General features: G+C 46.5%; 1 protein-coding gene across 14 annotated transcripts in view; it reads left to right on the forward strand.

Moving 5' to 3' along the window:
* The window catches only part of LOC109874840 (pleckstrin homology domain-containing family A member 7), a 161,648-nt gene that overhangs the window by 90,849 nt on the left and 57,237 nt on the right, over positions 1-13,562 (forward strand). For all 14 annotated transcript variants that reach the window (XM_031831121.1, XM_031831124.1, XM_031831123.1 and 11 more), the window contains one exon: positions 12,088-12,263. In XM_031831121.1, coding sequence (XP_031686981.1) covers positions 12,088-12,263 — 176 coding nt within the window. The remainder of the gene's footprint in view (positions 1-12,087; positions 12,264-13,562) is intronic.

Consider the following 13,562-nt stretch of genomic DNA (forward strand, 5'->3'; position numbering starts at 1 on the left):
TCTCTTTCTACTCTCTCTCTTTGCTCTCGCTCTCTCTCTTTCTCTTGCTACTCGCTCTCTCTCGTTTCTCTTTCTCTCTTGCTCTCTCTCTTTCTCTTTCTCTCTATGCTCTCCGCTCTCTCTCTTTGCTTTTCATCCTCTTGCTCTCTCTCTTTCTCTCTTCTCTCTTGCTCTCTCTCTCTTTCGCTCTTTCTTTCTCTCTTTCGCTCTCTTTCTCTTTCGCTCTCTTCTCTCTCTTTCTCTCTTGCTCTCTCTCTTTCTCTTTCTCTCTTGCTCTCGCTCTCTCTCTTTCTCTTTCTCTCTTGCTCTCTCTCTTTCTCTCTTTCTCTCTTGCTCTCTCTCTCTTTCGCTCTTTCTTTCTCTCTTTCGCTCTCTTTCTCTTTCGCTCTCTTCTCTCTCTTTCTCTCTTGCTCTCTCTCTTTCTCTTTCTCTCTTGCTCTCGCTCTCTCTCTTTCTCTTTCTCTCTTGCTCTCTCTCTTTCTCTCTCTTTCTCTCTTGCTCTCTCTCTCTTTCGCTCTTTCTTTCTCTCTTTCGCTCTCTTTCTCTTTCGCTCTCTTTCTCTCTCTTTCTCTCTTCTTTCTCTTTCTCTTTCTTTCTCTCTCTCTTTCTCTCTCTCTTTCTCGCTCTCCCTGCCTTTCTCTCTCTCTCTCACTGCCTTTCTCTCTGTCTCTCTCCGTCTGTCTCTCTGTGTGTGTGTGCCCGGGGAGGGAATGTATTTCATGGTTAGGTGAGAGGTTCCTGCTCTCAATACTGTTCTGCTAATTATCCAGTGCATGTATTTAAGAGGTCTCTGTTCCTCTCAGCTGTCTCTCTCGCTCTGGGTAATCACATATTCCAGACTAGGATCTTTCATTAGACAGGTCCCAGCTGTTCAGTTAACTGTTAACTGTCTCAACAGAACACTTCAACTGCCTTTTAGATGAAGGATAATTCCAGTCTGCTGTTGTTGTCTTGTTATTTGTCCACTGCTGTTTGTTGTTGTGATTTGAGACATCTGTGGTATCTCAATGTTTTGTGAGAATGCAGTTGGGAAGTCATTAGAGTTCATGCAGACAACTACCAGTTAATTACCTATAAACAATGCATGAGGCACTAAAGACCAGAGTTTCCCATCCTAGCCTTACCCCCAGTTCTAGCAGCCTATGGCCAACTATGTTCTCTTCACACTCTGGCGAGGGAAAATGGCTGGTGTTGTGGTGTATTGCTGTAGTGTTGTGTTTGCTAGTGTGGGTCTGTATTTTAGTCTGTTTGCTGCTTCTGGTGGTTCTAACAACAGCATCAATGTTAATCTACACTGAACAAAAATATAAACGCAACATGTAAAGTGTTGGGCCCACGTTTCATGAGCTGAAATAAAGATCCCGAAAATGTTCATATGCACAAAAAGTTGATTTCTCTAAAATGTTTTGCACAAATTTGTTTACATCCCTGTTAGTGAGCATTTCTCCTTTGCGAAGATAATATATCCACCTGACAGCTGTGGCATATCAATAAACTGATTCAACTGCTTGATCATTACACAGGTGCACCTTGTGCTGGGGACAATAAAAGGCCACTGTATAATGTGCAGTTTCAAATTTGCATGCTGACTGCAGGAATGTCAGAGAATTTCATGTTTATTTCTCTACAATAAGTCACCTCCAATGTCGTTTTAGAGAATTTGGCACTACGTCCAACCGGCTTCACAACCGCAGACCATGTGTATGGCGTCATGTGGGCGAGCGGTTTGCTGATGCCAACGTTGTGAACAGAGTGCCCCATGGTGGCGGTGGGTATGGTATGGGCAGGCATAATCTATGGATAATGAACACAATTGCATTTTATTGATGGCAATGTGAATGCACAGAGGTATCGTGACGAGTTCCTGAGGCCCATTGTCACGCCATCAACTCATGTTTCAGCTTGTTAATGCACAGCCCCATGTCGCAAGGATCTGTACACAATTCCTGGAAGCTGAAAATATCCCAGTTATTCCGTGGCCTGCATACTCACCAAATATTTCACCCATTGAGCATGTTTGGGATGCTCTGGATCAATGTGTATGAAAGCATAATCCAACTTCGCACAGCCATTGAAGAGGAGTGGGACAACATTCCACAGGCCACAATCAACAGCCTGATCAACACTATGCGAAGGAGATATGTCGCGTTGCATGAGCCAAATGGGGGTCACACCAGATACTGACTGGTTTTCGGATCCACCTTCCAACTTTTTTTTAAGGTATCTGTGACCAACAGATGCATATCTGTATTCCCAGTCATGTGAAATCCATAGATTAGGACCTAATTAATTTCAATTGACTGATTTCCTTATATGAACTGTAACTCAGTAAAATCTTTGGAATTGTTGCATGTTGTGTTTATTTTTATTCAGTAAAATTCACTCTCTCTGAGTTGATGACTAGCCAGCCGAGAACAGCAGAGAGACACTTCTGTTTTCTGGAGCAAGTCAATGACCTTTACCCTCCTGTTCTGTTTGCTCTTCTCACTGTATTTATCTCTCGTGTGTTCCTATTGGTTGAATGGCCTCCTGTTGTGACTGGTGGCCCGAGCGCCGCTCCCCCCGGACTGACATCCTGAAACACGCTGGCGGGCCCCTCTTCCATGAATACGTGTTTTATTTTCCTTCATCCCTCTGAGGACCGTCACCTAGCTTCTTCTTCCCTGCTCATAGTCTACTTTTCATTTACCAAACCAATAAGAATGCACATTTTAGATTATATTATGATCTGCATCAATTACGGATGGATGGACAATGCCAGTGCTTCTCCAAATATTCAGGATGGCTAACTTTACTGAACGTTTGCCATTGAAGCCAACCTTGGTTCTTGATGTAACTGTGTGTCAAATCTGTTGGACGACAAAGTTCATATGGAACCACCCATCAGTCAAAGCCTGATACACATCGGTTGTTGTGAGGGTTTAGACCCTGTAGCACTGGTATTTGGGCCCCGCCTCCTCCATATCAGTCATCAGGACACTGTCATCACCATGTGAACCGTGGGATAGCTGGGTCTCACACTGGGCTGAGCCATCCTCCTCTCATCCTCCTCCCATCCATCCCTTTTCCACACTCTTCTCCAGTTTCACTGCCTTTCTTTCTGTTGGCCTCATCACCATCACATTCAACAAACATTCAGTCTATCTAGCCACATCTAGCTATATAGCAGGCTGTATTTCAATGTTTCTGTTGTGTTGTACAACCAGGCCGTATCATTTAGTGCCATGGAACCGGCTCATTGATTAATATGTTTTGTTTTGTAATGTATTTGTTTTGCAGTATTAGGCAAGACTGAGGTCGAATTAAGCAAGATTGAGGTCGATTTAGAGGTCGACAGATTACGATTTTTCAACGGTCCTCTATTGGAGGACCAAAAAAGCCGATACCGATTAATCGGCAGATTTTAATTTTTTATTTATTTATTTATTTGCAATAATGACAATTACAACAATACTGAATTAACACTTATTTTAACTTAATATAAAACATCAATAAAATCAATTTAGCCTCAAATAAATAATGAAACATGTTCAATTTGGTTTAAATAATGCAAAAACAAAGTGTTGGAGAAGAAAGTAATATGTGCCGTGTACAATGTGTGCCGTGTAAAATATGTGCCATGTAAAAAAGCTAACATTTAAGTTCCTTGCTCAGAACATGAGAACATATGAAAGTTGGTGGTTCCTTTTAACATGAGACTTCAATATTCCAAGGCAAGAGGTTTTAGGTTGTAGTTAATATAGCATTTATAGGACTATATCTCTCTATACCATTTGTATTTCATATACCTTTGACTATTGGATGTTCTTATAGGCACTATAGTATTGCCAGTGTAACAGTATAGCTTCTCTCCCCCTCCTCGCCCCTACCTGGGCTCGAACCAGGAACACACCCAGCTAACTAGCTAGCCATTTCACATTGGTTACACCAGCCATTAGGCTGATAGGCTTGAAGTCATAAACAGCGCTGTGCTTGCGAAGAGCTGCTGGCAAAATGCACAAAAGTGCTGTTTGAATGAATGATTACGGGCCTGCTGCTGCTCAGTCAGACTGCTCTATCAAATCAGACTTAATTATAATATAATAACACACAGAAATACGAGCCTTTGTTCATTAATATGATCGAATCCGGAAACTACCATTTCGAAAACAAAAAGTTTATTTCAGTGAAATACGGAACCGTTCTGTATTTTATTTAACGGGTGGCATCCCCAAATCTAAATATTCTTGTTACATTGCACAACCTTCAATGTATGTCGTAATTACGTAAAATTATGGGTAATTAGTTCGCAATGAGCCGGGCAGCCCAAACTGTTGAATATACCCTGACTCTGCGTGCAATGAACGCAAGAGTAATGACACAATTTCACCTGGTTAATATTGCCTGCTAAACTGGATTAGTAGTTATAACTAGTGATTATGATTGATTGTTTTTTATAAGATAAGTTTAATGCTAGCTAGTAATTTACCTGGGCTTCTACTGCATTCGCGTAACAGGCAGGCTGTCACGCCTTGGTCATAGTGTTTTGTGTTTTCGTTATATATTTTGGTCAGGCCAGGGTGTGACATGGGTTTATGTGTTGTGTTTCGTATTGGGGTTTTATAGGATTTGGGATTGCTAATGATTAGGGGTGTGTCTAGTTAGGTTTGGCTGCCTGAGGCGGCTGCCTGAGTCAGGTGATTCTCGTTGTCTCGGATTGGGAACCGTATTTAGGTAGCCTGGGTTTCGCTTTGTATTTCGTGGGTGATTGTTCCTGTCTCTGTGTAGTGTTCACCAGATAGGCTGTAATAAGTTTCACGTTCCGTTTGTTGTTTTGTATTCTATAGTTAGTTCATGTACCGTCATTTCTTCATTAAAGACATGAGTAACCACCACGCTGCATTTCGGTCCTCTCTTTCGACAAACGAAGAACGCCGTTACAGAATCACCCACCACACTCGGACCGAGCAGCGTGTTAACAGGCAGCAGCGAAGGGAGGACGTTATGGACAGCAGAGGCTTTGAGTATACGACGTGGGAAGAAATAGACAGGTGGGCGGCCGACCCAGAGAGAGTGCCTGAGCCCGCCTGGGATTCGCTGGAGCAGTGCGAAGAGGGCTATAGACGAATGGAGTCGAAAAGAAAGACACGGCGGCGCGGAGAAAAAAACCGAAAAGCAGCCCCAAAAATGTATTGGGGGGGGGCTCAGAGGGAGTGGCTGAGTCAGGAGATAGACCTGAGCCAACTCTCCCTGTTTATCGTGAGGAGCCAAGGAGGAGACCAGAACCAGAGCCGGTGTTGGAGGTGAGCGAAACAGAGACTGTGAAGGAGTTAATGTGGAAATTGAAGGAGAGAGAAATGAGGGAGTTGCTGTGTTGGTGCTTTTTGCATGGGATTCGCCCGACGGAACATGTTGGGGATTTGATGGCACCTGGGTTAGCGCTCCATACTCGTCCTGAGGTGCGTGTTAGGCGGCTGGTGAAGTTGGTGCCAGCCTCACGCACTAGGCCTCCTGTGCACATCCCTAGCCTTGCACGTCCTGTGCCAACACTGCTCTCAAGATCTCCAGTGCGCCTTCACGGTCTAGCCCATCCTGTGCCACCTCCACACTCCAGTCCTCCGGTAGCAGCTCCCCGCACCAGGCTTCCTGTGCGTGTCCTCGATCCAGTACCACCAGTTCCAGCACCACGCATCAGGCCTACAGTGCGCCTCGCCTCTCCTGCGCTGTTGGAGTCTCCCGCCTGTTCAGCGCTGTCGGAGCCTTTCACCTCTCCTGCGCTGCCGGAGTCTCTCGCCTGTTCAGCGCAGCCAGCGCTTTTCTCCTCTCCTGCGCTGCCGGAGTCTCCCGCCTGTTCAGCGCTGTCGGAGCCTTTCACCTCTCCTGCGCTGCCGGAGTCTCTCGCCTGTTCAGCGCAGCCAGCGCTTTTCTCCTCTCCTGCGCTGCCGGAGTCTCCCGCCTGTTCAGCGCAGCCAGCGCTTTTCTCCTCTCCTGCGCTGCCGGAGTCTCCCGCCTGTTCAGCGCAGACAGAGCTGCCAGCCTGCAGGGAGCAGCTGGAGCTGTCAGTCTGCATGGAGCAGCTGGAGCTGCCAGCCTGCATGGAGCAGCTAGAGCTGCCAGCCTGCATGGAGCAGCCAGAGCTGTCAGTCTGCATGGAGCAGCCAGAGCTGTCAGTCTGCATGAAGCAGCCCAAGCTGTCAGTGTGCAAGGAGCTGTCAGTGTGCAAGGAGCTGCCAGTCTGCAAGGAGCTGCCAGTCTGCAAGGAGCTGCCAGTCTGCACGGAGCTGTCAGTCTGCACGGAGCTGTCAGTCTGCAAGGAGCTGCCAGTCAGCACGGAGCCGCCAGAGCTGTCAGTCTGTAAGAAGCCGCCAGAGCTGTCAGCCTATATGGAGCAGCCAGTGCCGCCAGTCTGCCCAGCGCCGCCAGTGTCGCCAGTATGCCCAGCGCCGCCAGTCTGCCCAGCGCCGCCAGTGCCCCCAGTCTGCCCAGCGTCGCCAGTCTGCCCAGCGTCGCCAGTCTGCCCAGCGTCGCCAGTCTGCCCAGCGCCGCCAGTCTGCCCAGCGTCGCCAGTCTGTCAGGATCAGTTAGATCCACCAGTCAGCCAAGATCCACCAGTCAGCCAGGATCCACCAGTCAGCCAGGATCCACCAGTCTTCCAGGATTCGCCAGAAGTGCCAGTCAGCCAGGATCCGCCAGAAGTGCCAGTCGGCCAGGATCTGCCAGTAGTGCCAGTCGGCCAGGATCTGCCAGTAGTGCCAGTCGGCCAGGATCTGCCAGTAGTGCCAGTCGGCCAGGATCTGCCAGTAGTGCCAGTCGGCCAGGATCTGCCAGTAGTGCCAGTCGGCCAGGATCTGCCAGTCGGCCAGGATCTGCCAGTCAGCCAGACTCTTCCAGATCCGCCAGACTCTTCCAGATCTGCCAGTCAGCCAGTCTCTTCCAGATCTGCCAGTCAACCAGAATCTTCCAGATCTGCCAGTCAACCAGAATCTTCCAGATCTGCCAGTCAACCAGAATCTTCCAGATCTGCCAGTCAACCAGAATCTGCCAGTCAACCAGAATCTTCCAGATCTGCCAGTCAACCAGAATCTTCCAGATCTGCCAGTCAACCAGAATCTTCCAGATCTGCCAGTCAACCAGAATCTTCCAGATCTGCCAGTCAACCAGAATCTTCCAGATCTGCCAGTCAACCAGAATCTTCCAGATCTGCCTAGTCAACCAGAATCTTCCAGATCTGCTAGTCAACCAGAATCTTCCAGATCTGCTAGTCAACCAGAATCTTCCAGATCTGCTAGTCAACCAGAATCTTCCAGATCTGCCAGTCAACCAGAATCTTCCAGATCTGCCAGTCAACCAGAATCTTCCAGATCTGCTAGTCAACCAGAATCTTCCAGATCCGCCAGCCAGCCAGGATCTACCGGAGCCTACTACCTACCTGAGCTTCCTCTCAGTACTGGGCTTCCTCTCAGTACTGGGCTTCCACTCAGTTCCTGGCTGCCACTCAGTTCCGGGCTGCCCCTCAGTTCCGGGCTGCCCCTCAGTTCCGGGCTGCCCCTCAGTTCCGGGCTGCCCCTCAGTCCCGGGCTGTCCCTCAGTCCCGAGCTGCCCCTCAGTCCCGAGCTGCCCCTCAGTCCCGAGCTACCCCTCAGTCACGAGCTGCTCCTCAGTTCTGTGGGGTTCTGGGTGAGGACTATTAGGCCATGGTCGGCGGCGAGGGTGGATTATCCCAGGACGCGAAGGGGAGGAACTAGGACATTAATGAAGTGGGGCCCACGTCCCGAGCCGGAGCCGCTACCATGGACAGACGCCCACCCGGACCCTCCCTATGGTTTTGAGGTGCGTCCGGGAGTCCGCACCTTAGGGGGGGGGGGTTCTGTCACGCCTTGGTCATAGTGTTTTGTGTTTTCGTTATATATTTTGGTCAGGCCAGGGTGTGACATGGGTTTATGTGTTGTGTTTCGTATTGGGGTTTTATAGGATTTGGGATTGCTAATGATTAGGGGTGTGTCTAGTTAGGTTTGGCTGCCTGAGGCGGTTCTCAATCTGAGTCAGGTGATTCTTGTTGGCTCGGATTGGGAACCGTATTTAGGTAGCCTGGGTTTCGCTTTGTATTTCGTGGGTGATTGTTCCTGTCTCTGTGTAGTGTTCACCAGATAGGCTGTAATAAGTTTCACGTTCCGTTTGTTGTTTTGTATTCTATAGTTAGTTCATGTACCGTCATTTCTTCATTAAAGACATGAGTAACCACCACGCTGCATTTCGGTCCTCTCTTTCGACAAACGAAGAACGCCGTTACACAGGCTACTCGTGGAGTGCAATGGTTAGAGCGTCGGACTAGTTAACTGTGCGGTTGCAAGATTGGAACCCCTGAGCTGACAAGGTGAAAATCTGTCATTCTGCCCCTGAACAAGGCAGTTAACCCATAGTTCCTAGGCAGTCATTGAAAATAAGAATGTGTTATTTACTGACTTGCCTAGTTAAATAAAAGGTCCCCAAAAAAAAGAAGGGGAAATTGGTTCCCAAAAATACAGATTTCTGATTGTTATGAAATCGGCCCTAATTAATCGGCCATTCCGATTAATCGGCTGACCTCTACATGGAATAGTCTACCATTTATACCTCATCTAGATATGTTAGTGCCACTGAATGAATTAAACATTTTGATGGGAGACTCTGTTACAGAGGAGTGTAAATGCTTTTTTTAGGCTGGATCATGTTGTTGAATTGTATTATATTGTTGTATATTTGAATTCTGTAATGTATTGATTGTTGCTGCCTTCTTGGTCAGGTCTCCCTTGAGTCTGGGTCTCAATGGGCTTTCCTGGTTAAGTCAAGGTTAAATAAAATGAATAAACGTTTCGGATTTTTGGATTGGTTTTTATTTGACTCATTGGCATGGTTTCTATTAGTGGAATAGGTCCTGGAAGTTAGTGGGATGTCTGTCTATCTGTTGATACCCCGCCCCAAAGGCTCTCTAGTTCTTAAAGTTAAGATCAGCCTGAAGATAGATCACCCAGGTTCATTACCCAATGAAAACATTAGGTGGGTCTGGTCTTAAGTTATGTCAAGGGAGCCTTAAAATAGAGCCTTCTAGTCTTCCATGCTAAAGAGGGGAGAGGGCTGGGTGATAGGAACTGTGGAAAGTACAGTGCCTTGCGAAAGTATTCGGCCCCCTTGAACTTTGCGACCTTTTGCCACATTTCAGGCTTCAAACATAAAGATATAAAACTGTATTTTTTTGTGAAGAATCAACAAGTGGGACACAATCATGAAGTGGAACGACATTTATTGGATATTTCAAACTTTTTTAACAAATCAAAAACTGAAAAATTAGGCGTGCAAAATTATTCAGCCCCTTTACTTTCAGTGCATCAAACTCTCTCCAGAAGTTCAGTGAGGATCTCTGAATGATCCAATGTTGACCTAAATGACTAATGATGATAAATACAATCCACCTGTGTCTAATCAAGTCTCCGTATAAATGCACCTGCACTGTGATAGTCTCAGAGGTCCGTTAAAAGCGCAGAGAGCATCATGAAGAACAAGGAACACACCAGGCAGGTCCGAGATACTGTTGTGAAGAAGTTTAAAGCCAGATTTGGATACAAAAAGATTTCCCAAGCTTTAAACATCCCAAGGAGCACTGTGCAGGCGATAATATTGAAATGGAAGGAGTATCAGACCACTGCAAATCTACCAAGACCTGGCCGTCCCTCTAAACTTTCAGCTCATACAAGGAGAAGACTGATCAGAGATGCAGCCAAGAGGCCCATGATCACTCTGGATGAACTGCAGAGATCTACAGCTGAGGTGGGAGACTCTGTCCATAGGACAACAATCAGTCGTATATTGCACAAATCTGGCCTTTATGGAAGAGTGGCAAGAAGAAAGCCATTTCTTAAAGATATCCATAAAAAGTGTCGTTTAAAGTTTGCCACAAGCCACCTGGGAGACACACCAAACATGTGGAAGAAGGTGCTCTGGTCAGATGAAACCAAAATTGAACCTTTTGGCAACAATGCAAAACGTTACGTTTGGTGTAAAAGCAACACAGCTCATCACCCTGAACACACCATCCCCACTGTCAAACATGGTGGTGGCAGCATCATGGTTTGGGCCTGCTTTTCTTCAGCAGGGACAGGGAAGATGGTTAAAATTGATGGGAAGATGGATGGAGCCAAATACAGGACCATTCTGGAAGAAAACCTGATGGACTGAGACTGGGATGGAGATTTGTCTTCCAACAAGACAATGATCCAAAACATAAAGCAAAATCTACAATGGAATGGTTCAAAAATAAACATATCCAGGTGTTCGAATGGCCAAGTCAAAGTCCAGACCTGAATCCAATCGAGAATCTGTGGAAAGAACTGAAAACTGCTGTTCACAAATGCTCTCCATCCAACCTCACTGAGCTCGAGCTGTTTTGCAAGGAGGAATGGGAAAAAATGTCAGTCTCTCGATGTGCAAAACTGATAAACATACCCCAAGCGACTTACAGCTGTAATCGCAGCAAAAGGTGGCGCTACAAAGTATTAACTTAAGGGGGCTGAATAATTTTGCACGCCCAATTTTTCAGTTTTTGATTTGTTAAAAAAGTTTGAAATATCCAATAAATGTCGTTCCACTTCATGATTGTATCCCACTTGTTGTTGATTCTTCACAAAAAAATACAGTTTTATATCTTTATGTTTGAAGCCTGAAATGTGGCAAAAGGTCGCAAAGTTCAAGGGGGCCGAATACTTTCGCAAGGCACTGTAAGTAACTTTTCCGATACGAAACATCCCCACATTGCTGATGTGTGTGGTAGACTGTATGGATGTGGACCCTAGTCATGGGTCTGGTTCTGGCCTGTCCATTCAGCACTTTTCTCTGGGGGATTCAGTTGGGATCACGCTGGCGCTATGCTGCTGGATAATACAGGACTCTGCAATCAAAACAGGCTTTGTTAAACCCACAGCCAAGTAAGATCACTACAGCTGATCACAAGTCACAGTACAATACTAAACAGAAACACGACATGATGGTGGATGCACATGTTGTACGTTAAAGAGAAGTTTTCAGTGATTTACAATGGATTGCTGTTTGTTTGTAAATGGAGGATGGATCCTGGTAGACATGGGGTGAATTCCAAATGACATCCTAATTCCAAATGGTGTACTACTTTTGACAAAGGCCCATAGGGATCTGGTGAAAAGCAGTGCACTATATAAGGAATAGGGTGCCATTTGGGATGCATTCTGAGGCTGCAAGGCTGTACCCAGACTCAGAGTTATTATACATTAGGATAGATTGAAGGATATTGTAACAGAGTACAGGAATGTGCTACTTTGAAGAGTTGTGTAATAGGGACAGGCAAAATGACGGTCTGGGACTATGCATGGACTAGCATGCTGGGCAGTACTGGATGATACAGGTTGTATTGTAATGGGAAAGGCAGTAGAGTGGTTTGGAGAGCAGAGGGCTGTATAAAGGTCTTATTTGTGGACTGGGCAGTGTAGTAGTTTGGGGTGGAACTGTGTTGGGAAAAGGCTGATCTGTGTTGTAATTGGACAGTAGGTTGTCAGTGGCAGCGTTGGCTCCCTATCAGGGCCGGATGGGGAGATTAGTATTGGGGTGGGCAGATTTACAGTAGGTGCCAGACAGGGGGCAAAAGCCCATTACACTATACTGTAGAGACGGATCTACTCTAGCCTGTAGCAGCCAGTGACCAGGGTAAGGCTAATTATGAGTTTTCTCTTTGTGTTGTGCTTGTCTCACTGTGTTTTTTTACTGTGTATGTCTCTCGTGTGCATATGGGTGAAAGGTTGTGCTTCGTAACAATGCTTATAGCTAGGCAAACTGGGTACGCTATGTTGGGTACGTTATAAGTTTGTGTGACATTAGTTTGTGCCCAAGGGTATTAATGATAGAATTTTCTGTGCATTAGGACTTTTGAAACACTTCAAATATACAGATGAAACTGACTACTTTAAAACCAATGCTTCTTCATACGTGTGCATGAAGTGTAGAGACGATGGTGCCCTTTGACCCCTCAACCCCTCCATCCCATCCTTCCCATCCCAAAATTCAATTTTTTTTGGTTCTGATGTCTCTTCTCTTCTCTCTCCACAGGCGAGCCACACAGGAATGCGCTCCTACATTTACAATAAGAATTCTGTGATTGGCTCGCAGGCAGAGCACGGTGGGATGAGGACGTACTTCTTCAGTGCCGACACCCAGGAGGACATGAATGGTTGGATCCGAGCCATGAACCAGGCTGCTCTCATGCAGAGTCAAGGCATCAAGAGGTTAGTCCCTCCCTTCCACCCTGCAGGCCATTCCTAGTTGTCCCCAATAGTACCCTCTGTAGTGTCCCAAATAGTACCCTCTATAGTTGTCCCCAATAGTCCCCTCTATAGTTGTCCCCAATAGTCCCCTCTATAGTTGTCCCCAATAGTCTCCTCTGTAGTGTCCCATATGGTCTCCTCTGTAGTTATCCCCAATAGTCCCCTCTGTAGTTATCCCCAATAGTCCCCTCTGTAGTTATCCCCAATAGTCCCCTCTGTAGTTATCCCCAATAGTCTCCTCTGTAGTTATCCCCAATAGTCTCCTCTGTAGTTATCCCCAATAGTCTCCTCTGTAGTTATCCCCAATAGTCTCCTCTGTAGTTATCCCCAATGGTCTCCTCTGTAGTTATCCCCAATAGTCTCCTCTGTAGTTATCCCCAATAGTCTCCTCTGTAGTGTCCCATATGGCCTCCTCTGTAGTTATCCCCAATAGTCCCCTCTGTAGTTATCCCCAATAGTCTCCTCTGTAGTTATCCCCAATAGTCTCCTCTGTAGTTATCCCCAATAGTCTCCTCTGTAGTTATCCCCAATAGTCTCCTCTGTAGTTATCCCCAATAGTCTCCTCTGTAGTTATCCCCAATAGTCTCCTCTGTAGTTATCCCCAATAGTCTCCTCTGTAGTTATCCCCAATAGTCTCCTCTGTAGTTATCCCCAATAGTCTCCTCTGTAGTTATCCCCAATAGTCTCCTCTGTAGTGTCCCATATGGCCTCCTCTGTAGTTATCCCCAATAGTCCCCTCTGTAGTTATCTCCAATAGTCCCCTCTGTAGTTATCCCCAATAGTCCCCTCTGTAGTTATCCCCAATAGTCTCCTCTGTAGTTATCCCCAATAGTCTCCTCTGTAGTTATCCCCAATAGTCTCCTCTGTAGTTATCCCCAATAGTCTCCTCTGTAGTGTCCCATATGGTCTCCTCTGTAGTTATCCCCAATGGTCTCCTCTGTAGTTATCCCCAATGGTCTCCTCTGTAGTTATCCCCAATGGTCTCCTCTGTAGTTATCCCCAATGGTCTCCTCTGTAGTTATCCCCAATGGTCTCCTCTGTAGTTATCCCCAATAGTCTCCTCTGTAGTGTCCCATATGGTCTCCTCTGTAGTTATCCCCAATAGTCTCCTCTGTAGTGTCCCCAATAGTCTCCTCTGTAGTTATCCCCAATAGTCTCCTCTGTAGTTATCCCCAATAGTCTCCTCTGTAGTGTCCCATATGGTCTCCTCTGTAGTTATCCCCAATGGTCTCCTCTGTAGTTATCCCCAATGGTCTCCTC

This window comes from Oncorhynchus kisutch, linkage group LG8 (assembly GCF_002021735.2).
Source record: "Oncorhynchus kisutch isolate 150728-3 linkage group LG8, Okis_V2, whole genome shotgun sequence".
NCBI classification, from domain to species: domain Eukaryota; kingdom Metazoa; phylum Chordata; class Actinopteri; order Salmoniformes; family Salmonidae; genus Oncorhynchus; species Oncorhynchus kisutch.